The sequence below is a fragment of the Barbus barbus genome (genome assembly GCF_936440315.1).
Source record: "Barbus barbus genome assembly, chromosome: 2".
Taxonomy (NCBI): domain Eukaryota; kingdom Metazoa; phylum Chordata; class Actinopteri; order Cypriniformes; family Cyprinidae; genus Barbus; species Barbus barbus.
In genome coordinates this window covers 18,375,260-18,402,863 of record NC_136730.1, presented here as the reverse complement: position 1 = coordinate 18,402,863, position 27,604 = coordinate 18,375,260, and the positions used below count along the sequence as shown (strand labels likewise).

At 37.5% G+C, this 27,604-nt stretch overlaps 1 protein-coding gene across 5 annotated transcripts in view; it reads right to left on the bottom strand.

Annotated features, from left to right (window-relative positions):
• Window positions 1–27,604, bottom strand: part of LOC306878825 (tight junction protein 1-like) — an 81,925-nt gene that overhangs the window by 29,520 nt on the left and 24,801 nt on the right. For all 5 annotated transcript variants that reach the window (XM_079431372.1, XM_079431373.1, XM_079431374.1 and 2 more), the window contains exons 2-9: window positions 13,900–13,956; window positions 11,552–11,676; window positions 10,929–11,031; window positions 9,919–10,219; window positions 9,528–9,631; window positions 7,901–8,066; window positions 7,577–7,712; window positions 392–522 (exon numbers count right to left, since the gene is read on the bottom strand). In XM_079431372.1, the coding sequence (XP_079287498.1) occupies window positions 392–522; window positions 7,577–7,712; window positions 7,901–8,066; window positions 9,528–9,631; window positions 9,919–10,219; window positions 10,929–11,031; window positions 11,552–11,676; window positions 13,900–13,956 (1,123 nt within the window). The remainder of the gene's footprint in view (window positions 1–391; window positions 523–7,576; window positions 7,713–7,900; window positions 8,067–9,527; window positions 9,632–9,918; window positions 10,220–10,928; window positions 11,032–11,551; window positions 11,677–13,899; window positions 13,957–27,604) is intronic.

Sequence of the window (27,604 nt, the reverse complement as noted above, 5' to 3'; positions counted from 1 at the left end):
AGAAAATTTGTCTGTTGCTATTATTCTATTAGAAGTAATCTAAAAATGTTTTGAAACATGAGAATTTGACTTATGGTTGTGGTTTTAATTGACAGTATGTCAACTTTAACATGCAAAAATATTGTAGGACTGGTTGCTTGATCAATGTGCTAGATAAATTATGTTCATCTAAAATAAATTATAGATAAATTATGTGCCAATTTAGCAAATATCACATGGAAATGAAACATGAATTTACATTGGACTAAAAAAAAAAAAAAGAAAACAACCAGGTGGCTTTGCCTCATCATTTAAAAAGTTGCCACATGCCACTGGACTGGGGAGATAAGACAGTAGGAGAGCACAAGTAAAGACAGAAGACAGCTGAAAGTCTGGAGGTGAAAGTCCCAACCTGGCAGTGGAGGGATCTGTTTGTCACCGGGCTGTTCTATGGGCGGAACCAGAAGGGCATCTTCTGTCATCTTAACTGGAGTGGATACCGCCGCTGTTTTGGAGATGCGCTCCTCCTCACGACTTCTGTGACTACAGAAACACAAAACTCACAGTTACAAACTGAGCCTGGTTTTGTCTCTGCTTACAAGTACAACCTCTGCTTTCTTAGTAGTTACAAAGAACATGGACATTAACTTTATTTTACAAAATCAAGAATTTAGGTTACACTGTATAAGGCAGAGTATATTTTTATGTGTATTAAATGTGTGAAAACTGTTTATTTGGCAGACACAGGCAGACACCATGATGCAGCAAAAATTCCTGTTGGGCAAGTTACTAAAGACCTCAAAAACATTGGTGGCATTTCAACTGTAGATAAGATTTTGATCAGCATGTATACAAGTTTCTAAGAAAAAGTCAGACATTATATTTGTTCCATTTAAATATGAGAGGATCCTGAAGGAAGAGTGTGTAAAAAAATGCTGAATGGAAACAAAACAGAAGGATCACGAACACAACAAAACTTGAAAACAGCAGAGATAAAGGTTGCTCATTAGACAGCACCAGATGCCAGTGCTTTAGATCAGACTTTTTCTCTTGCTAAAAATTAGGAGATACAAGGGCTTCTTTTAAAGTGAAAGTGATGTGACATACGGCCAAGTATGGTGACCCATACTCAGAATTCATGCTCTGCATTTATCCCATCCAATGTGCACACATACAGCAGTGAACACACACACACCGTGAACATACACCCGGAGCAGTGGGCAGCCATTTATGCTGCGGCGCCCGGGGAGCAGTTGGGGGTTCGGTGCCTTGCTCAAGGGCACCTCAGTCGTGGTATTGAGGGTGGAGAGAGCGCTGGACATTCACTCCCCCCCACCTACAATCCCTGCCGGCCCGAGACTCGAACCCGCAACCTTTGGATTACGAGTCCGAATCTCTAACCATTAGACCACGACTTCCCCAAAAACTGTAAACATGAACAACTCACAAATATGTAAAATACTTTGAGGCATCACAACTTCTCTGTTGCACATTCTAAATTCTGGATGTGTACAGACACAGAAAGCTGGAGAAGCATATGATGAGTTTAGGATGAGGACTGCACTCCAGAACTAAGGGTAGACTTTAGAGTCACATGCCTGGTACAGTATGACTCAGACAGGAAACAAGACCACACCTGAAACATTCATTTTTCTCTTTGATAAACAAAATTAGCATTGCTGTGCTAGCTGAATCACAAACAAACAGATTTCTGCCGAGAAATTAAATGCTTATCTGTCAGAACAAAAAAAAAAGAAAAAGTCCTTGTTGCCTAGCAGTGTACTTTATCTTAAATCTCTTATGCCCTGGACATGCAGAAAAATACACTGCCACACACAGACACACAAAGGCCTATAAAAATCCCAGGCTCTCCTTTGCTGTTGGTTTTCTCTGTACGAACACATCCATCACACATGGGCTAAATCCTCTGCTCACATTCTCATGTGAGCTGTTACAATCTCACTGAAATGCTTCTATGTACATTTGTGCATTGAACCTCTATAAAAAAATTTTTTTTTTAAATAATCCCTTTTTGTAGCGTGCACATAAATTATATATTTTGAGTATAAAAACTAGTACTGTCAAACTATTAATCGCGTCCAAAATAAAAGTTTTTGTTTACATAATATATGAGTGTGTACTGTGAATATTTATGTATATATAAATACAAACACATGTATATATTTAAGAAAAATATGTTTATATATTAAATATATTTATATATAATCTAAAATATACTGAATATGTGTGTATTTATATATACATAATAAAACAAACAAACACATTACACATACATATATCACGTAAACAAAAACTTTTATTTTGGATGCGATTAATCGTTTGACAGCACTAATAAAAACACTTTTTTTCCCCTAAATGAACGCCATTCTTGTGATTACACGGCAAGAAAAGCTATTAAATTTGCATTTCTATTACAAGTAGAAAAATATGGAAGTTGGAAGCTGTTTATTCTTTGTTTTACATATGAATTGCAGCTGGTAAAGTTATTTTGTAAATATGCGATATAGAAAAGACTATAAACCTAGAAGACCTATTACATCACTAAGTTTGAATCAGCAGAAATACAGACTGCTCACTGCAAACACAGTGGTTATGCCACACACAGCTGGATCCAGCTTCAAGAATATCTTAAAATGTAGGAAAAAAATAGGTTCATATTTTTATTGAAATTATTCTTTAATACAATATTTTAAAATGTAAAATATACACAAAATCTTCTTTCCTTTTTTATTAAAGGGGTCATATGATGCTTTTTTAAAGATCATTATTTGGTGTAACAGAATATGCTGACATGCTTTAATGTTCAAAAAACACAAAAATGTACAGTATTTGAAAAATAATGTAAGTCCTCTATGCCCCGCCTCTCTCAAACGCTTCGTTTTCTACAACGTCCCCCCTTCTGACAAACACAGTCTGCTCTGATTGGCCAGCTGGCACAGTGCATTGTGATTGGCCGAACATCACAAGCCGCATCGGAAATGTAATGCCCCTTTCCATAATCGCGAGCTTCAGCTTTCAAAATTAAAGTAAAAACAGTTAATGATGTAGTTAGTTTTACCATCAGTTCAAGCCCGAGAGGGGAACAGAGTCGCGTGACACAGTGATGAAGCTCGTATGTGTTTACACAAGCCGCGGTTAAGACGATTTCTGATGGGCTGTACACTCCACTGCGATGTGACCCTGTCTCTCTCTCATACACACACACATGCTTTTAAGATAGCTGATGTGCTGAGATGTGACCCTGTCTCTCTCTCTCTCTCTCTCTCTCTCTCACACACACACAAACACACACGACGCACAAAACTCCACATTTGAACAATCAATAGCAAATACTTGAACTAAAAACAAAACATACAGTCGCTAATTCAGAAGCGCCAGATTGTCAAAGCAAAGTCAGAATTACCTCCTCTCCTAGGTTCACAAAACTGTCGTCCATAAAATGCGTTGTGATAACATCTGGCTTGTGCTGTTCTGTTGTAAGTAATCTTAATGATACCTAAATGCATCTACTTACAGAAGACCAAATAAAGTGCATTTGCTTTTGCATAGAAACACACAGCGTCTCCCTGTCATGGCTGCATCAACACTACTGTGGTTACTGAAACCACTCCTCCTTTCTTTGCATGAACATTTGAGCGGCATTACGCAAATATTTCCACATCGTGACGTAGGCATGTGGGGACGTGTTTGAATGAGCCGTTTTAGGGGGGGCGTGGCAGTCTTAATTTTGATAAAGAATCTCTCTTTGGTTTTGAGACTTTAGTCTTTGCAACTTCAGGGATCTTATCTATGCACAATCAGCTTGTAACACCCCAAAGAGAAAGGAAAACTTGAAATCGCATCATATGACCCCTTTAATTTAAAATTGATTTAATCCACTTAACTGATTAATTTAGGTTCATCTTTCTTTCCCCAAGCAATTTTAAATAATTGACTTTACATGTGTTATTACTTCTTTTCTTTGTTATGCTTATGTAGAGCATTCTGAATTACCATTGTGTATGGAATGTAAATCTATATGAATAAACTTGCCTACCCTAACCTAATACAGAGACGACACTGAATCAACACACTCGAGTACTCTTGAGAAACTTATGTAGAGGAGATAGATTAAAAAGCTGACAGCTCAGACAGAGAAGAGAGTGCATCTCTGTGGCTTGTACAGTGATGAAAAACCCATCTGGTGATGCAAATTTCAGAGGGAATTGTGTTGTCTCTTGTGTGTCAAGGTTAATGAACACACATGCAGGAAAATGAATTCAGGCCCATTTCTGCATAACAGCCTTGACACCCACTGGCAATTTCCACAAACACACACACAATACAGAGCTAGTTGCCTCTGTGGGACCAGCTCAACATGACAGAATGCATGCTAATTTCACTACAAGCACATTGTAATGCACCACATCAAATGCATTAAAAGTGCATTTTACAAACTAAACCGTCCATATAGAGCACAGGACACACAAATTAATAGGACTATGACAAAACTGCACAAAAACACATTCACAGACAAACCAACCTAATATCCATGCACTCAGACTCAATCTACAAAAACTATCCACTGTGTACAGAGCACAGCACTTACAGCGGGAGCATTCTGGTGAGAAAAGAGCCCCTCAGCCTGTGTAGAGACAGAGCAGTTATTCAGTGGTGAGTGAGAGATGCATGGCTCTGAGATATTAACCTGGCTCACAGACAAACAGGTTCATCATCCCCCAAAATGCCTCTAAAACTAGCTGTCCAAGTCCAGTAAATTACTTTTTAGACAATCCATTTTTGTAGTGGTGCTGAAGGAGGACCCTAGAGCATTCCCATGTTGCCCAGTCCTGTTACTCATCCAGAGAGTGAAGAGAGATGAGCCATTTTATACACTATATTGCCAAAAGTATTGGGTCGCCCCTTCTAATGAACAGGTTTGACTACTTTAGTCATTTCTAGGAGTACAAATCTTAATGTTTAAGCATATAATGATATTCTAGGGAATTGTGTGCTTCTAATTTTATAGCAACAGTTTGGACAGAACCCTTTTCTAGTCTAACATGACAGTGCCTCTGTGTATAAGGCACGGTTCAAAAAGACATGATTGATTCAATCGGTGTGGAAGAACTTGACTGGTCTGCAGAAAGCCAAGTCCTGATCCCAGCTGAACACCTCTGGTGTGACTTTAAATGCAGACCTTGAGCCAAACACTCGTCACCAAACACCAGTACTTTTGGCAATATAGTGTAGTTATACAATGTTGCTTGATTAAATCAGTTTACATTAATAATTGTATGCCTGTATGCCCACTATGCTCCAAGGCTGCATTTCTTGATCAATAATTCATTAAAAACAGCAGTATTGTGAAATATTTCAACAGTTTATAATAACTTCTATTTTAACAAGTTGTCATTTTTTTGTGTGATGGGAAAGCAGAATTTTCAGCAGCATTTATTCCAGTCTTTAGTGTCACGTGATCCTTTACAAATCATTCTAACATGCAGATTTCACGCTCAAGAAACATTATCATCAACATCAAGAAACAATGTTGAAAACCTGCGATTTTGCTGAAAAGAAAGCTCAGAAGAACAGCATTTATTTGAACTCTTTTGTAACATTATGAATGTCTTTACTTTCGATTTATTTTGATCAATTTAATGTATCCATGCAGAAAAATAAATAAATAAATAAATAAAACTATAAAGAAACATACATTAGTTTAAATATGTGCCAGTCTTAGTTCCATCCCAGGCTTCATACTTAGCTCAAAGAGTTTCCCTTGCTATTATCAAGTTTGACTTTACTGGCGGTCTTGCTAGGCACTATAAATTTCTTTTTGTAAATCTGCTTTGGAACAATAAGAAATGTGCCATAAAATTAAACTGAAATGAGAACTGAACTGACTTTAGCTCTAGCATCTTTATATTCAATATCATTCAGTGGAGATCGATGATTCTACTAATATTACAGACACTGTCCACATGTGCAAAGCAGACTATGTACAAACGCACACACACACACACACACACACACACACATGCTAGAAATTGCTACAGCTGAGGCAGTTCTCTGAGACTCGAAAGGCATCAGTGTCTTGTTGAGGTGAGAGAGCCGATAATGAGGTGTAATCTGAGTTCAGATATTAAGTGAGACGCTGCTGTAGACAGACAGGTGGAGGATGTGCGGGGACGCGGGGTGTGAAATTTCATTAAAATACAGCCTGCGGCAGTGTGGGGATGTGGGATGTAGAGAGCAGCTGCTTTAATGCCAAGAAAAATGGCATGTCCCCTGGGAAAGGACCGGCACCTTGCAGCATTGTCATCGTTTTCATCCTCGTCTCTTTACATACTCACAGTCTTCTGGAAACACCAACTCGTGCTCTTTCTGTCTTACTTCCATCTGTTTTACATGCTCTTTCCGCTATAATACCATAACATAATAGCATTACTACTGCTACTGATATAGTGGGGTATATAATTATAATTAATGTTATTTTTTATGAGAATCTCTCATCCAGTTTTATTTAGGGCTGTATTTCAATTTTAATCACATGAATTATGTGAAACTGATTAATTAATCAAACAATTAATCACACATCAAAATGAAGATATTACTGAGACTGAAAAATGTCACAAATTTTGTACACAAATACAATAGGCTGATAGCTCTATGTTTGTTTTTGGAACCAAAAACTAGCACATATTTTGATAAAAAATGGTTACCATGGTAATTTTTGGTAAAGGACAAGTGTTTATGTATGCATATACATTATATTTGTGATGCACCAAGAGAGTTTACCTTATTTTCTGTAAATATTTCTCAGGTGGTGAATTAAACTAGTCAGAGAATTTAGGTTTTTACTAGTCTGTAGCATCATAAAACATATCCAAACACACTGATTCTTGTACTTCATTGTCTCTTATACAAACATACACACAAAGAACACTGAAATCATCAGACTGCTTGCTGTCAACACTTCTCACGTCTACAGTGCTAGAGCACATCTACTACGTTAGTTAAGACAGCTACATGAGCTCAGCACTACTGTAGTGTCAAACTGAGTTACGGTCAGCCAGCTCACTACACTATGACCAACACTTACATTCTCCTGTGACTGCAAGCAAAACAAAATAAAAATTAAAATAATATATATATATACACATTTCACACAAATACAAATCAGTGACAGTGAGTGTAATATTTCTTAAAGCTGTAAGTGTGCAAATCAGTTCTATCTGTTTATTCTGATTCATATGATTAGTACTAACATTTAAAGCAGGCTCAGGGGTGAGGGGGATGGAAACCTTAAAATATCTCTTAGGACCAGTAATCAATCACAGCACTCTTCTGTCATTAGGCAGATCGAAGCAGCCTTACTGCTCTAGCTGACATCTGAACCTGCTAGTAGCTGAAATGTGACTTGCATGCATATACCAGAGGATCATATAATACATATTCATCTCTCTAAATTAATGAGACAATCCAAAGCGTGACATTAACCATGGCAGAGAATTAAGGGACACAAAATAGTTAAGGGATATTTGAAACTTGAGGAGGTTTTGTTTGGTTAATGTAAGCATTTCTGGTCTCTTACCTGCCGTTGCTCATCTGCTGTGGAGAGTGGCCGGAGATGTCGGAAGGCTCTGAGCGTTTATCAGGGGAACGGGATCGACTGCGACAGGTGCGCTCATGGGAATGATCTGATGCCAGTGAATGAATTTCTGAAATGTCTGTTGAAACAAATCATGATTTCCAAGTGTCAGTTTAGTCCAAGTTGACTTGCTTTTAGAAAAAGACAAAAATCCTACAAGAAAAAGGAAAATAAAAAGCCTATGCAAATGCAAAATATAAAGTCTGAAGCTAATGTCTGACCTTAAGTCTAATCTTTTTTTCACATTTTTAACTAGGATCATCTCACCATCTCTGTCTGAATTAGCTGAGGGAATGCTATCATCCATATCTGGAATGTTTAGGAGTGTCGCTCTCTCGTCTCTCTGAACCACCATCTTCAGCTTGCCTTTCGATCGCTCTATAAGCTTCTTTGCGTCTATCAAAGACAGGTTCTCAGTCACTGTGCCATTGATCTATATGGAGAGGAGAGGGAGAACAGAAAGAACAACATTTTGTGAAAGCATTATAAATGTATGCTGATAAATTAAGCATTTTAAAATCCTAAACACTCTCTTAGCTCTCCGATTAGTCCTATAGACAGCAATTTGCAAATAAACCAACAATATACACTACTGTTCAAAAGTTTTTAATGTCAGCATGACTTTTGTAATGTTTTTGAAAAAGTCCCTTGTGACTCCTCACCAAGGCTGCATTTATTTTGATTAAAAATACAGAAAACAGTAATATTAGGAAATACTATTACAATTTAAAACAAATGTTTTTTATTTATGTGATGCAAAGCTGAATTCACCAGCCATTCAGTGTCACATATTCTACTATGCTGATTTGGTGCTTATCATATGATACTTATTATTATCAAAGTTGTAAACAGTGGTGCTGGTGCTACAATGTGGAAACTGTGATACATTTTTTTTCAGGATTCTGCGATGAATTGATGAACAGAAAGTTCAAAGGAATGGAACTGATTTGAAATGGTAAATGTTTTTAATGTCTCTTTTGAACAGTTTAATGTATCCTTGCTAAATAAAATAATTTCTTAAATATATCTGAATGGTAGTGTATATGTAGAAAAAAATAAATGCTGTCCCTGATTTTCCATTTACAGAGATTTGCAACAAGCCTGCTGGCATTGTGCTCTATACCCCGCAGTTTCACTCCAGTGCACTCTGGGATATGCTCTGTTCCACTCAGTAAGCACTAGCCTCATTTAGCTGATGACGGCTCATAAATTCACATGGAAATGTCAAGTAATTTCCCTACTTAAACAACTAATAACTTGGTGTTAGAGATCTTATTCAGCCAAAACTAGTCAGTTAGTATATATACATTTATATACAATTTCTACCTATATATACACAGTACAGTATATATATAGGTAGAAATTAAAGTATAATAATCCAAACATTAAGAATGAGGGTGAATTTTGAGTGTGCTTAAAGTTACTGTAAATAAAGGTGCTGTAATTGCCTTTGTGGAAATATCCCTGAAAGATATCACACTCATCTGTCCTAGTCTTTATGAACAGACAGTGACGACAAGCAACTGTCAGATTCTTCATTCAGCCACTGAGAAGGCTTTTGAGGCGCTTTCTGCCTGTCAGTCATTTTGAACATTTAGTGGGCAGTCCATATATGGGAAGCCAAACGCTGAGAGCATGATAGATTAACTTGGAGCAGTTTTCGTAAGTTTAGAGAGAGCCAAATTTTCACAATTTCTTATCTATCAACAACGACTTAAACAGCCAGACATTTTTATAGAAATATCAAGACAGAGGAAAACAAAGAGTCCACAACGTTGAAGCTTTTCAGCACAAGTAACGGTACCAGTAACTACAGCTAGTACTGCTCACTCCATGATTATCTAGTTCTCTTCTGAAACCATCTCTGATCCATCCCAGACACCACTTCTCATACCTTCAGGACGACGTCTCCCTCTTGTATGTTGCCATCACGGGCTGCGAGGCTCTCGGGAGAAATGTCCTTTACAAAAATGTGGCTGGCCAGACGCAGGCCGTATTCTGTGCACAACAGAAAATACACACAAGAATGAACAATAACAGACATAATCCGCTTGAATTAATGAGTGACTGATAAATCTGGCTACTGAGTAACTTACTACAGCTTTGTTCTTGTTGAAAGCACCCTGTGGGTATTTACGCCAGTAGACTAATCACAGCTATTAGCTAATGTACAACAGACTGCATTACACCTGTTTACACATTCTAATATGTTTGCCAAGCCCTCTGTTGAAGCTATCAATAGTAATTAACAGGTTTGTCCTCCAATTTTGAGCAGCTCCACTCACCTTCATTCTTGCGGGACTTGACGAGTGCGACTTTGGAAGGTCGTGGCGGGACATTGGATGCAACTGATCGTCTGTCTGAGCGTGGGGAAATGCTCCTCTCACGGGAATTACTATGGTCCCTCCTTCCGGTGCTGCCGCTGCGCTCGTTTCTTCTGCTAGTGCCTCCACTCGCTCCCCCCGCACGTGCTGGTCCCTCATGATCATCTTCCTCAGTGTCGTCCTCTTCCTCTCGCTCTGACATAGTCTCTCTGTCTCCCCCTCGACTTACAGGAATCTGCACCTTCCGCTTTCTGCGGATAGTCTGAGTAGGCAATATATCAACATTTTAACCAGATTAATAAGATTAACATACTAAAAGAAAATAATAGAGCATATTAATATATTATCATTAGCAAGGGCAATAGCCAATCATCTGTTATAGACTATTATTACGCAGCTCTCTGGTATACTTCATTCTGATTGGTCAATGCATTTTGTAATCAAATGTGGCCGTTATTTGCACTTAAGACTCCAAAATGAAAACCTAATTATATTACATATTCAATTGTTTTTGGGGAATAACTGAGTGTGCATATTATTTTCTTATGTATCTTCATTTAAAGTGTGGATTCATCAATTATGTCAGTATCGGCTGTGAATGTGTGTATCCATATCATTCGTATCACAGAAAGCCTGACGTACTGATTAAACTCTGCATTTAAAAAAAAATCTAGCTCTAAAGGTCATGTCTCTTCAGAGAGGACAAAAAAAACACAAAGTGTCTAAACACTGACTAACAGCTCCTGTACGCTCATAAAGACAAATATTCTGCAGTACTGCAGTTTGACTCCCAGCATTCCTCACTGCTTAATGTAAAGTTCAGTCATGACTGATCACCTCCACGTCCTGCCTCCCTCAAGTTCTTCCATCCTCCATCACAGCCCACTACTCACATCTGTAGCCCAGTTAAAACTCAAGGTTGTACAGGACTGATGCAATGTACGAGGGATGACGCTGTGCTGTTGACTTACAATTTTGGCATTCTTTCCACTTTTCCTCAGCTGCTGAACAGCGTAGGCATGCTCCACATTGTCCATGGAGACACCGTTTACCATCACCACTCTATCATTCTCTCTGCAGACAAAAAATATATAGAATTTTTTTTTATAAATTAGAATTAAAAATGTGTATGCTATAATTACATAGAATTGTAATTACATATAAACAGATTATATATAAATATATTATATTTTAATATATATATATATATATATATATATATATATATATATATATATATATATATATATATATATTTTTTTTTTTTTTTTTTTGTGAAGAAAATAAAAATCTAAATGTTTTTATATAAATAATGTTTTAACAAATATAGATTTAAAAGTAAATTGTATAAGTTATAATTACATACAATTATTACACATTCACAGATATATAAATAGATAAATACAATCATACATTTTTTTGTATTTATATAGCTAGACATATGATTTTTTATTATGATTTTTTTATTGAACTTAAAATTTATCTTTATACATACAAATATTAAATTATAAAAAATGTATTTTCATTTAAATAACTAACTGTTAGTTAAAAATATGTTTTAAATGTTGAATATCCTAAATATTAAATATCTTACTGTAAAAGTCCTTCCGCTGGTCCCCCTTTAAGCACATCTGAGATCACTATAGAGGTCTCTCCGCTCTGGAAATGAGGGTTGTCACGGCCCCCTGAGATGGCGATTCCAAACCCGAAACCTGGTGCCTGCAAAGGATATGAACATACACAGTGTAGAGTGAGCTGCTGGAATTCACAGCACATCTCTGAATAATTACATTACATGGGATAGAATGATGAAGACTAGTGGTTGATAATTTTTTCTGTTTGGCCGATATGTTCGATGCGGGACTTTATTTTGATGCCGCTGAGAAAGGAAGCGCCTGAGCACACAGTGCTCACGTTCTCTCTCTTGTTCGCCGTCGTCATTCAGTTGTCTAATATGGATAGAAGTCTATCTAATAATCAGACAGAACAGTTAAACAAAAGAATTAAAATGTATACAAAAAAGCATTATAGTGATTGCTTTAATGTAATTAGTAATAGAAATAGTAATAGAAAACAAACATTATAATACTTTCTCGTTTGCCATCAGCATTCAGCAAATACCCATTTATATCATTTAAACAAATCTTTGAATGAACATTTAATTTCACAAAACTTGCAGACTTAGTGGAATCTAGTTGAGATCTTGTGAAGTGTGCATTTGTATCCTGCTCGATCGGACCGTCACACAGAGAATTAAATGCTGGATTTAACCGTCGGTCCTTGTGAATTAAATGCTGACAGGAGGAGAGTTCAGCTTAACTGGAGATGCGCGATCAACAAACTTTAAACTCATGATTTCAAATTATGCTGCGCTTTATGCATTTTCCCACTGTCATGTTCATGTCATTATCAATGTGTGCTGTATGTAATATGAGTGTTACCTTGGGTTTATTTGAATAATATCATCCCAAAGCACACAAACTACCCAGAATACAGGGTGCCCTGTTGGTTACAGTATTTACCTCCTGTTTAATTATAATTTTATTTAATATTTATTAAATATTTATTTGTGTGTGATAAAATACATTGTCTTAAAGTATGTTTATTTTACAAATTTATATTTTAATCCATTTTCAAATGTTTTCAAATTTCTTAAATATTAATTAAAATAAATAATATTATATCAGCTTTATATCGGCCACCCTGCTTTCCAAGATATCGTCAAAAAACCCATATCGGTCGACCACTAATGACCAATATGTAGGTTACACTGTGAGTGTGTGTGTGTGTGTGAGATATGCATTTGCAATGTCTGGCAGCTTTTCAATCTCCCAGGTATCTGAAGCTCTGAGCTCTCACTTTTGCACTCAAGCAATCACAAAGAGAGTGACAGACAGACTCCAGACAGATGGCAGAGCTCTGTTTAGAGCCTTTCCTGATTTCACTGGGCGTCTTCACACACACAGGTCTGTTCTACCTCTCTGCCATCCAAACCATCTGGCCTTCCTCCAAACACAAACAGCTATAAATCATAACAAGAGTCTGTGCAGGTGAGGAGCACATATAAATCACAGGGGGAAAGAATACAGCCTTGTTTATTTTGCGGATAGTAACAGAGGCAGCTATGTAATACTGTTAGCCAGGAGCGTTCTGACACCGCTAAAGAGATTCCACTTATAAAAAAAGCCCCTAGTAAAAGGCTTAGCGCTCGTACACCTGTTATCTTGTCTAGGCTGTCAGTACATCAAAAAACAGGTCACAAGTGGGATTGACTGAACTGATGTGTTACACAGACATCAGGTTATGAAACCGATCCAAGATGTGTGTGAGTGACCACAGTACTTCATAGAGTACTTCACAGTGCCCAACTGACTATTGAATAATCTCTGACTCGTTCTCAGACTCTGGTTTAGATAGGTTTGAGCCTAGGAACATGCAGGAACAGGAAGTGGAACAGAGCAGGCATTTTGTCCTCTCACACACTGCTTCCTGCCATCTGGGGGATCAGCTATTGTGTACTCAATGACCACACATCCTGTAACTAGCCATCCCAAAAGAGAAGAGAGAGGAGGAGGAGGAAAGACAGACAAATAGAAAGAGTAGGGATGCACTAATATTAATATCCTGGTTATTACCCATAATACACATATGAACGAATAATTTTCATGGCCAAAATCAACATTAGATACTACTTAGATCAGGGATACACAAATCTGGAGACAAAGAAAGAAAGAAAGAAAGAAAGAAAGAAAGAAAGAAAGAAAGAAAGAAAGAAAGAAAGAAAGAAAGAAAGAAAGAAAGAAAGAAAGAAAGAAAGAAAGAGAAAGAATGAATGAATATTGGGAACATTGCATGAGGAATGGTGAAATAGGAAAATGTAGAGGGGAAGAAAATTGAAGCACCAAGTGAGAAGAGGAAAAAGAGACGATGTTGAACACTCACCCTGTGAAGAGTCACCGTGTGCTGTTCCCATATTACAGTTTCCTCCATTGTTGTACTCTGAGAAAGAGACAGAGAGAAAACGATCAGTTAAGACAGTCTAAGCACAGACAATGAGTTTGTATCAGCAGGTATTTCTCCTCTTCGTCAGATGATTTTACTCTGAACTCTATGAGCTGCAGGTCTTAAGCATATTTAACAAACCAGCTCTCCATGCTTGAAGTAAATCTGTGTGTGTCTGTGTTGGTCTGAGCAAAGACTGCCATAGGGCTAAACAGTACTGCAAAGCTGACTATGCCCATGAGCACCAAACGCACACACGCAGAACTGAAACAACAACACTACAATGACTAGAACAGCCATTAACAGGAGTTATCCTCATTTTAGCACAGAAACATAAAAGCCTGTAAAAACAAAGTGCAAACTAGGGCTGTGCAATTAGTCAGTAAAACCGGTTTCTTGATTAGTAGTTAATCGCCATCACCTGCTTTCAAATGGAGCGGGAATTACTACACAGAGCCGTAGTTCACTGACAAGCTAGGTAATTTCATGTTCATAATCGAAGGTGATTCATCTGCGATTATGAACGCAATATTGCCTATCTTGTCGGTGAACTACGGCTCTGTGTAGTAATTCCCGCTCCATTTGAAAGCAGGTGATGGCGATTAACTACTAATCAAGAAACCGGTTTTACTGACGAGATGCGCATGATAATCAAATTCGATTTAATTGCACAGCCCTAGTGCAAACCCAGTTACAGTTCTTTTTTCATCACTGAAATTTCATAGAAGTTTACAGCACGTGCCTAATAAAAGCATGTGATTAATAAAGCTTATTAACACTACTGTTGTCTAACAGGGTAAATTACAAGGTAAAAAAAAATCGTTCACAATAAGATCTATAGCAGGTTGCATAGACAACACTATCAATTCATGCGACTTTTAATTTATGGCTGGGTTATTACTAGGGCTGTCAATGTTAACGCGTTAACGCATTTTTAAATTTTAAAGCATTAATATTTTTTTAACGCAAATTAATCGTTTGATAAGGTTTGACCCCAACTTCTTGCCTTCATCGCAGCGTGGAAGGTAATCATTGCCTGCGTCCCAATGTGCACACTAGCCATCCTAAATTCTGTGATATTAGTAATTTTCAATACTATTTAGGGCAGATAGGGTGTATAGTATGCACATTGGGACCCAGGGATTGTGTGATTATGAGGCGCCGGGCTCGACAAAAGTGAAGGGAACGTGGAGAGAGAGAACGAGTATCAGAGAGAGAGAGAGCGACGGTGCGCGAGAGATATGCATACTCATATGTGATAATGGTACAGCAAAGTGTTGCCAGGGTTGTCCCACTTTTCTTATCTAACCAATCAGATGACAGCTATCCCACTCATGTCTCTGCTTTCAATGCACACATCGTACAAACAAACTGCTACAACATGAACAAGCTGCACTGGTACAAGTCAGAAGGGACAGATGCAGAAAAAGAGAGAGGGAATGATAAAGACAGGGAGAGGAAGAGCAGATGGTATTTATAGCTCTAACCCTGAGCTGAGGTGAACTGTTTGTGCTTCTGCTCCTTCACCCCTGTACTGTAGATGCCAGGCTGGATAAATTATTACAGTAGGTCTGAGAGTTTGAAAACAGACTCAAGCACTAATGGTGCACACATTGTGTATGTCTAACTGCATTTTAACCACTTATACACTAAATGAACAAGGAAAACTATTTATGTGTGTCAATATAAGACAGTAATAAAACATTTTAATATGAGAAAACATTTTATAACACCAGAAAAATCGTCATAAACACATAAGGAATATTTCCTGTACCACCCACTGTACATCACACTTAAACATCCAGCATATCTGCACTGAAAACACAGTTTAACCCTCTGACCTGTTTACCACGCTGCTTAGCAAGCATCTCATTCATGGTCCTAATTGGCACAGGGGCAATATTCAGTTCATGCCCCCATTTCTACCCCTCTGTCTCTTTATTGTTAAAGGATCTGTCCTATTTGAAAGGCATCCACCTCCCACAATCTCACCGTGCCTCGATCCCCTCCTCTGACCCTCATCCACACATTCCTTTAATGTGTCTGTAGGGTCAGAGGTACTGGATTCATCGGACTGTAAGAGCCGACAGCAGGGGCCCCGACCATGAGAAAAATGCCCATGCAGCGAGCCATGTGACAGACAGAGAGAGAGAGGCCTAGGGGTTCTTGTCCTTGGTGGCAGAAGAACAGCAGACTGTTCAGGCTTCAGAAGAATGGCCCCATTACGCCTGCGTGAAAGCTGAGGCAAGGTCAGGAGTGGAACAATAAAGGCTGGAACCCACTACAGGACTTTTGCACAATTATTTTTTTAGACTTACAGTCTAGACGAGTCAACAACGCTAAATGTCGAAAATCAGTGCCAGTCTGAAGATCCGAGTTGACAGATTCCACAGAAAACGATGTAGTGTAAGATCAGCACGGAGTCCAGTTTTTAGCTTAAGACTATAAATCCATCCAGCTAGAGGATATTGAACATGTTTGATATTTTGAGCTAATTTTAGAACACATTGTTGTTACTTGCCATGCACCTCCTAGCAATGAGGTGCATGTTTCTGCAGGAGTTTGTTCTGAACAACTTGAAAGTCTGCAAGTGTGTGATTCTTAGTTTACTGTACAAGGCTCAGTTTTGTACATAACCATGTACACTGCCCTCCAAAAATTTAGAAACGCCCTAGAAAAGTGGGGTTTTGGACAATATTGGCATGAACCCTTTTTAATGTGTGATAATTTTGCACTAAGGGACAACACAAACTACGAAAACATATTTTATTACATGAACAGTTTATACATAGAAAAAACTTAAATTTTCGATTCATCAAAATATCCACCATTAGCAGCTATTACAGCTCTGCATAATCTGGGCATCCGAGCTGTCAGTTTATTCAAACATTGACTTTGAATTGGCAATCTGTGAATTGAAGCTATTAAGATGTGCTGACCCAAAACTCTTTTAAAAACCTGGGCCAAGTTTAAACCAGTAACCAGGGATCACAGATGGCAAAGGGGCATGTTTGTCTTTGACATGTATATATTGCCATTATTATGTTTTATTGCTGGTCTTCAATGATAATGTCAAGTTACTTGAATGTATTTGCACCAAAAAATGATAAGGATTTATGCTGATATTGTCCAAAACCACACTTTGCCAGGGGTGTTTCCAAACTTTTGGTGGGCAGTGTACATAGTCTGAAAAGTGTTTTAAAACCCATTTCAGAGTTGAAAAGCCATGTAGTGTATTCCAGCCTTAAGGATTTTTAATGATTCTGGTTCCACTTATCCATTACATTAACAAATATTTTAGCAATTTTAAAGATTAAAGACATCATAAAGACATTTAACTGTCCTTAGCAGCTAGTCGTCAAATGATTTTCAATGACATATCATTCAGCAATATGGTATGAGAGGCTATACATGTTTATATACAAATATTATATGTGGGTGAGCACTCAAAATGACCAAAGCTGCATCAGCCACCTCTGGCTCAGTTTAGCTACATGTAACATTTACATTAGTCTCGAAAGAACTACATTTACACTTCCTCAAGGTTCCTTGTCTTCAGTGGTCTATTAATGAAAGGGATCTTTCACTCAAAAATTCTGTCATGATTTACCCTCGCTCATGTTGTTACAAACCCATGAGACTTTTTATCATCTTCAACACAAAAATTATATTGTTTAAAAAAAACAGAACAATTCTCATTGGTTCTTGCGCATCAAGAAAGCACGTTTGCTTCCGTGTACCATTTTTGTAATTACTTACAAATAAAAAAAATATGCAAGTAATCACTAACAAATACAATCCAAATAAAACCCTAAATTAAATCTGTTCAACATGTAAAATGACTGTCTCGTCAGAAAACTTGGATTACCGCTCAATTAATCTAAATTACAATTGTAATGCCTTTATGAATGTTTTGAGGAATCAACATTTTAGTGAAATGGACCTTCAAAGGAGGGATAGAATTCCGTAAATTTTCATAAAAAATATTTTCATTGTCGTTTCAAAGATGACCTTTTAACTCCAGGGATCTTATCTCTGCTGAGAAAACATATGGATATATGGAAGCTGATTGTCAGCAGTGTGTTTGGTCAGGTAATAGTCACTCCACAGTGCTCGAAGCCGTTTATATGAGTCAGGCTAAGCACTTCTGATTCGCTAATCTGATGACATTATCTTTTAATTAATCACAACAACACAGAGCTCAAAGTAAACACGCTGTTCTGAAATCTGAGCGCAGTAAAGCTCAACAGAGATCAAATCTGACACCTAAAACACTTCTTAAGAGGAACCTCTGCAGATTTGACCAATTTTAACTTAAAATTCCACTCTGCTCCTGCTAAATTATAGATCTAGAATCCATTTTTACCCAAAAAGTTGTCCAAAAGTTGCCCTCACAAACTTCTTTTTGCAGCCAAAATAAATCTCCTGAAGGCAATTCAAAACAAGGTCTCATTTTGCAAAACAAGAGTCTGAAACACAGCGGAGATCTAATAATTCCCTACAAGCAGCAGCAAACAATAAGTCTTTTTGTGCACAAGAACGCCTGGGTATATTTATACATTCACGTTTATTCAGGCCTGAGGCCTAGCTGAAGTAGTGCTGCGCCAAGAAACAAAGGGCAGACATTGGGCAGTCCCGCTCAGAGCCAAAGAATCGTTCTTCCACTAAAGAGAGTCTTTGTTTCAAGTAGACCTCAGACCTGCCAGAAAGAGAGCAGGGGTTCAAAGAGCCCAAATAGGCAGCTAATAGTAAGCTCTGACAGCCAGGTGAAACTGAGAGGCTTTCTAGTAGATCAGTGGCCATCTTTTCTAGGCCAACAGCTTCACTAAAATGGGCAGCCAGCTTAAAAGGTGGTGGAGATTTCTCTCTGGATCGATAAAATTGATGAAGAAACCAACTGCTTGTTAACAGCCCCTAGGATTTTGATAGTGATAAGCAGTTCCAGGGTGTTTGCTAGCGAGCTGTGGCACTCGTGGCTAATAAATAATGAGCGTCCTGGTCATTAGACCCCTCAGCACACACTAAAACAGCACAGCTATAATTTACGGTCTAAATACAGGTTTCTGCGGAGTGTTTCAAATAATACTGACTGCTTGCAGTAGGGAGGTCCAGATGTACCCAAGTGTGTAATCTGAACTCTCTCTCAAAGAACATTCCAGCAAACTCATTCTCACGCCTACATCAAATAGATACACACGTATATTAACACAACACAGCATGGCTAGCTTTCCTGTGAATCTTCTCAACTGCTACAACCACTGAAATTAGAGCCATCTCAAGAAAAAAGGAGACTGAGAAGTGTGTTAGTGTGGAGGACATAATAAACAGCAGATGTGAGAGCCGTAACGTAGAACTGCGAAAGAGACTTCAACCTGAACCACTAATCTATTATTGATGATGCAAATGTCAGCATGATATAAGCCACACACACACACAGACACACACAAATGCACATGTTTGTCTATTTTCCACATTAAAGCACAAATTACAGACTTCAAATAAAAATATTAGAGCAATTCATGTTATACAATAAATCTTGGCATCTTCTGAAGCAATTAAAGAGCAATTTTATGTCTTTGTTTCCCTGCTAAACATTAAAGCTCTTTTCTGCAGAAAATCTCCTGCTGGTTAAGGTGCTGACCATGTCCTTTCTGCTTTGAACAGGAAATTATCCATTAGCCTTACCCTGGGACAAACCCACACAGGGTAAAATGGGGCAGAAACAGCTGAACTGATAGCAGCATGTTCACATTCATTAATACTTCTTAATTTAGATTTCTATTTGTAATTGCATTTCTGTTTCTTGCATTTTCATGTTGTTGAAACAAACTACTGCACCAATGATTCAGTAAGGTCACACACATCACCTAGAATACTGAATCTCTGTCCCTGTTGTAAGAAAGTTGAGTGTTTAGGAAGAAACAGTTGACCGTTGACACCAGCGTGTGAGCAGAGCTCTGATTGGACTGGACAGGACGCAACCAAGAGCTGGAATTTACTGCAGGAAGCTCCTTCCTGTTTGCAGAGAGTAATTTCAACTTTAAAAGAAAACACCCAAGCCGGGTGGGATCACCTTGAATTGCCCAACATCACTGAAAACAAAACACAATGTTGTACACATCACAAAAAAATTAAATAAATACGTAATTACATGAATTATATGACTAATTCGAATATTTAAAAAAAAAATGTCAAATTACCAAATACCAAATTACACACTAACCGATACGTTCAGACAGAATGCACTGAAATAAACTGACCATATGAACAGCAAAGCAGCAAAAGCAAAAACATGTTCACCATGGCCTCTGTCCCATTTGTCTTTTTATGACTCTTAAGGGCGTACATGAGTTCCTCTTTGGTAGCTGATATGCGTTTTCTGTGTGACATCTACATTTTCAAAGCATGGGCCTGAAAGAGGGGTCATTTGGGACAGGGACTATGTCAGCAATCACTCAGTGCACTAAAGACCAGAGAGGTTTTAGTCCTTATTTTGATCTACTTTCACTACTGAAGACATTCACTACTGGTATAAAACTGGGCACTGCAAGATTTTAAAATGTTTGTGAATGTATTTTGTGCTCACCAAAGCTGCATTTATTTGATCAAAAATACAGTAAAGATGTAACTACAATTTAAAGTAACTGTTTACCATTTTAATATATTTTGAAGTGTAAATTATTTCTGTGATGACAAAGCTGAATTATCAGCAGCCAGTCTCCAGTCTTCATTCTGATAAGCTGTTTTGGTTCCAAAGAAACATTTCTTATTATCTGTGTTAAAAACTTTTGTGCAGCTCATATTTTTGTGGAAACCGTTACAGTTTTTCAGGATTCTTTGATGAATTCTGAAAAAATAGATATTTCATTAAAAATACATTTATATTGAAATATAGCCTATTTATATTAAATATATAATTTGAAATAGAAAAAAAAATGTCTTTGCGTCCTTGCCGAATAAAAGTATTGATTTCCAAGAGTGTTTACTTTTATCTAGCATCATCGGTTCGCTTTTTAGCAGTATTCTTCAGAAGTGTTAATGAATGACCATTTTGCATGTCCTTAATCTAAAAGAAAAAATAATAATAATGTTTGAATAGATGTATCACACAATAGATTATGCAAATCAAGAGTATCAGAGAAATGGTAAGGAGACCAGAAAGGGCCGGACACACTCCTGAATCAGGATTACTGGGGGCAGCCCAGTATCCTAATGCTGCCATCCTGGGATTGCCCTGAATGATTCAAACATAGAAATTCCAACACATCCCCTTACTTGAGCACCAAGAGCTTTACACCAGAACAAATCTCTCAAATCATGTCGGCTAACAATGATGAAAAAAATTATAAGAGATTAAATGTTGGTTGTCTGGTCAGATATCAGATGCATCAAAACCAGATCCAAAAGTGACCACATACTAATTTTTGCTGTGGACACGCATGCAACACGATCTTTAAAAAAAAAAAAAAAAAAGGTTGACTGTGTAAATCCAATCTTAGTTACACAACAATTTAGCACCTTTACTGCAGCCCATCCTGCAAAGCCCAAACACTGATCAGTCAATCTGACGACTTCACATGCCCTGAGACACCACACAATGCAGATGTTTTCTAAGGACAAGGCTCTAGCATTTGTTTCATTCTCAAATATCACAAATATTCATAGTTTTCTAGATTTTTGATTAAATTAAGTGTGTAACCCATTTAGAGACGCTCATTTTTGCATGTGGGAAATGGCATAATCCTCTCTGCTGCAGAGTGTAACACTCACAGTTCAGCGGTAGATGGTTGAATCAGGTTATAAGAACAAAGATCCATGCATTTCTTCGTCTCGGCCAAGATCCATACACACTGCAGGAGTATACTGTGCACTTTCCCGCTTAATGTAAATCCACACAGAAAGAGTCAGGTGGCCGGCGGCGGTGCACAAACACAGAGCCCGTTCCTCCGGCATGCTAAAGATCCCTCATTAGAATGACAGGCAGGAACTCCACATGTTCTTAGGATGGATGTACACTTGCGTCAGGCAGAGAGAAATATTATCCTACTTGGTGTAAAGAAAAAAATTCCCACTGCAGTACTAGTTCCTTACGGCTTCTTCCTCTATACATGTGGTTTGTGTGTTTGTGTGTGTGTGTGTGTGTGAGAGAGAGAGGGATCACAGGAGGGAAGGAGGGAGGGAGAGAGAAACACACCCACAATAGATGGTGGGGGTGTTAGTGATGGGGGAAATGAGACACCGTTGCTCATGCTCAGCCCTGGACTGTGTGCAGTCTGCTACCTACAGCTGCAAAACACACACACACACACACACACACACACACACACACACACAGATACCTGCAGCTTCTTTACATTCACGCTGTCTACTGCAGTGAACTGCAGCATGTGTGTTTATTACAAGGACTCACACACACGCAAAAGATCACTTTATTTAAGGCTCTATGGGCACTTATACATCATGTTAGACATAAATCATACCAATTCACTGATTTAAAATGCAAATTTGGAAAAGTGATGCAGCTAAAAGTTCAAACAAATTGCAATACACTGTAATGTAAACCAATGGGACTTTGAGAAATCCAATTTGTTTTGTTTCTGCTTGATTTCAAACTGACCTGGCTTCTCCTATACCCTCAAGATCTTATGCAATCCCATCCATCAAACGCTCCATCAGAGCTTCCTCTAGCGTGCAAGTGGTCTAATAGTGTTGCCCAACTCGCATGCAGGTCTGACATCCTAATAATGCAGCAAATGGAAACAAGATTCATTTTGATTAGCTTGTAATGGATACAGAGGGAATAAAGACAGAGATGGTGCAATGAGGAGGACATGGAGACCTCACTAAAAAATAAGAAAAATTGTAATACTCAATACGGCAGCTGTAGGAATGTAGGTCTTGTCTGTCAGTTAAAAGAGAAAATTGACTTTTTGATAAAGGCATCAGCTATTTTTTCTTCTTTAATGATTTCTGAAGGATCATGTGGCATTGAAGACTGAAGTAATGACTTAATTCAGCTTTGCCATCAGAGGAATAAATTAAATTTGTTAATTTATTACAAGAGAAAATGTTTTAAATTGTATTAATATTTCACAGTTTTACTGTTTTTACTGTTATTTTTACTGAGATCACCACTATCAAGATCACCACTATTAAATTCCCAGGATTACTAACCGAGAGCAACCTATGACCATCAGTTCACTCAATTGATGTCATTAATCCTTTGTTTCTGGGACAAGCCTACATCCTCTTCGACTGCAGTTGAGATCACATGATCAAGGACAACATGAAACATTACAGCTGTATATCTAGTAAAATAGTCAAGGTGTGCTGGTTAGTGTTGCTTATTAGCCTCTGGATGTAGTTATCATTGCACCGCCATCTGGTTCTAAAAAGCATCTTCTCCAACGAAGGTCATTCAAAAGTAGCTTCGATAATATTTAATTAAATTGCTATAGATGTTTTAACAGACAATTCTTTTTAAAGAGAAATGTGTAAAAAAACAAAAAAACAAATGTGAAGCCATCAGCACTGTCAGGTCACTGATACAATGGCACTTCGATTCCATGAAATCCTCTAAATATAGATGTTTTATAGATCTTTTTGCAATTTGCTGATGTAATCCTAAAAAAAGCATAGCTTCTCTAACCTATATTCACAATGATGGGTCAGCAGGATTATTTTCTGTTCTCCTGTGTTATTTTTAAAACATGCAAAGGTCACATGATCTTTCCATATTTTTTTCCCCTTTTCCTCACAATCTGCTTTGGTCCCTGGGCTGTGCCCTGAAAAAGATGTACAAACGCTCTCTCTCTTCAAACAGCCACTAGCTTAGACAGGCACACACTCATAACACACTGGCATGCATACACGCAGCCCAAATCCATCTTAAACGCAGTAATTCTTTAACAGTTGGATTCAGAGGAGCTCTGTGCATCTGTTCTGCAGACCTATGATTCTCTGTGCTGTCGGCTTCCTGTTCATTGTGATAATGATATAGAATAACATGCCAACAACAGTGTTAAAAATTATATGAAACGTGTAAAAAAGTCTAACATAAAAATATTAGTGCTGTCAAATGATTAATTTGACAGCACTAACTGTGTATATTTATTATGTATATATAAATACACACAAATACAGTATATATATTAAAAATATTTACATGTATGTACATTCATATATTGATATTTTATATTATACATAAATATATTTAATACATAAACATAAATATTTTTTCTTAAATATATACGTGCATGTGTGTGTATTTATACATACACATAATAAATATACACAATATACACACATATATTATGTAACAAAAACTTATTTTGGATGCAATTAATCGCGATTAATCGTTTGACACAGCACTAAAAAAATGTAGAAATTACTAATACACGATATATGCAAAGGCCTCAGCACAGATCGAATTTCAAGCCATTTACTCTGGTGATTTCTGAAAAGCTGTTTTCCAGAAAAACAGGAAAGTTAGTTTATGCAAATCTCAGAAAAGCTGTGACCCACAATTCCTTGTAAATAGCTACTGATGTAGTGCCAAACAGCAAAGAGTGTTCAAACCTTTAATAAGGAATATGAGATCATATAAAGATGGTTAATGTGCTCAATCAAAAACATTTTCTTAGAACTATGAGACCATATAAAGATGACAAAGGTGTTCGATTTTAAATAAGACTATGAGTGAGTGAACAAGGACCATCATTATTCAATCTCCCATTCTGCCGTTATCAGCTGATTCTCTTCACCTTCAAGTAAAACAAAAGAGAGAAGCCACTGCAGTCCATAATTCTACAGACATGTATTAAATCCTAACAATCTGCCCATTTATACTCAGTCTTTCCCACTGACTCGGCTCAAATAGCCAAAGTAGGTGTACCAGCTCTGGCCTTAGAGACACTGTTTCAATGGCACTAGGTAGGTGACATTGGCAGTAGGTTTAAAGGGATGGTTCATGATTTACTCCCCCTCATGTCATTCCAATCTTGTATGACTCATTTTCTTCTGTAGAACAAAAAGATATTTTGAGAAATATCTCTGTTTTGCCCAAACAAATGGAAGTCATTGGACACCAAAACTTTTTGGTAACCAGCATGTTTTGTAATCCACTGAAGAAGATCATAGAGGTTTGCAACGACATGAGAATGAGTAAATGACAAAAATAATATTTTTGGATGAACAATCCCTTAAATGTGCTGCTTCAGATTTTCAGGGTCAAAACAAAGCATTGTTGCACCCAAATGATAAAAATTATATCATAATCAATAGCGAAGTTGAAACAAACTAGCCGAGATGTATCATAATAACCACATGACGCCAAGGGGGAGAAAATGAGAGACAGACAGAGAAAAACAGAGAGACGTCTAATCTGGTTAAGCAGTTCTTGACAATCAAAGTCTAAAAATAGCCCATGGCAGCCGTGAATGAGCAGGAGAGAGAAAGAAAGAGAGAGCGAGACAGTAAACAGAAAGACTGGCCTAAGGGGAGGGGGTTGCTGCCACTGCCTCAGTCGTGCTTCAGAAGCTTTCGAATTTAAGCATGCAGGATCATCACTGTCAGCCAATCAGAAGCCAGCACCTCCTGCAGAACAGCACGCCAGCAGTACCCTCATGATGTCATAATAGTAAGCGTAACCATGGCGACTTTATCTGCTTTTCCTGCTGACTACCGGTGGATGCACCCTTCAAACAGCAACACACGTGGACCTCTCTGAAAACACACTCTCATATTGCAGTACTATAGACTTTCTCAATTAGTCGATCTTGTACATAAAAGCTGATGAAGTTAAGACCATCTTACCCTTCTTCATCCTTACCCTCAATCCATCCATGACCCTTACCTCACCTTACAACTCACATCCATTCAAATTATTCTTTTAGGACAGTTAAATATGTATACAATTTCTGCACCTCTACAAAAGCAACAATTGCGATGAGTACAAAATGTGTCATCAGGTTTCCCAAACATCGTCAAAATCAAGTTCTGTTTGACTAACATTCAGATTTTAAAATCACCTTGAGCAAAAATCCCTCATTTAGAGAAACAGAATGCAGAACACAAATTCGAAAGTTTAAATTTAAGGTTTATTTATTAAGAAATTAATACTTGTATTCAGCTAGGATGCATTAAATTGATCAAAAGAGGCAGTAAATACATTTTTAATGTTGTGAATTTTTTTTTAAAGATTTTTAATATTATAAAAGAAAATGCAGCCTTGCTGAACATAAGGCACTTCTTTCAAAAACATAAAATAAATCTTACTGACCCCAAACTTTTGAACGGTGAAAACAATTATATTAAGCACTAATTGCAAGACCCTGTTCTCACGTTTTACTAACACAGCAGACAGTCTGAATGTTTGATTTGCAAAGTCGAAGTAGAAATAAAAATATAAAAACCTCTAATCCTGTGCACTTGGATTAATAAGTTAATCTCCACCACACTTCTCTTAAAGGTCCTCACAGCCTGACAAAGGCCGTCATCAGCAAGAGAAGGCCAGTAAACCCCTAACATACAAGTACAGGACAGTGAACTCCATCTCATGTATCTGACATCTTAAGAAGGTTTCCTGACTTGCATAATAACCTAATATTAGAGGTGGCTCGATACCACTTTTTCAGAACCGATCCAAATCTGATACCAAAAATTCTGAGTATTGGCCGATACCGATATTGATCCGATACCAGCGCAGTTTTTTAAATCAGTGTAGAATTTCTATACCTCAATGCGTGTTGAACAATCAACTAAATATAGACAACTTTCGTATAAAGAAAAATAACAGAAAAAATACATATAACCATAATCTATGACAAAAATAATATTACAAACTAGGTTAGCGGATAATTCAGTTACTCTAGAAAAATCATGAGTGCATAATTTTATAAAATCTAAACTTTTAGTGAAAAGACAAACAAACATTATTTAGTGGGGAACAAATAAAAGTGAATAAGTATTGGACTAAATCTGGTAAAATGTTATATATTGCTCTTTGTATGGTTGTAAAATACATTCATGAAAAATGTAATATATTTATATATAAATACATAGGGCCTACTATACTAAATTAAAAACATTTCTTTTAAATGTATAGCACAGTAATGAGGAAGCAACATATGATAGATAAGACGAACAAGAAAGGCAATTAATAATCTGTCTCTGTGCAAAAGTATTATGATACGAAAGGCTCCAATACAGAGCGGCACAAAGCGCATCCCATGCACAGAATGATGCGCTTGAAGCAACACAGAGTCACAGCGTGCAGGCAGAGCACTCCACCTAGAAAAGTTCAAAGCACAAAGGGAAGAGACATTGATGCATAGTTTATTAAATCTGTGTGATTAAATCTGAGCCTTTTCTTTTAACAGTTTTAAATCATAGTGATCTCTACTCCAGTGATGTGATCTGACACGGTAGAAAGATCTGACACGATTTAGAAACAAAACGAAACTCCAGCAAGATAAAGTCCTTTTATGGAAAACCATGTATCTTTATTTACAGATCAAGTATAATATTAGGAACACTGAATCATCTTGGAGAGAGTTTCATTGTCTTGACTGTCGTAACCAAACGCAACACGCAGTTTGAATGCTGAATTAAGGATGACAGACAGCCGCAGCGGAGAGAAGAGTTT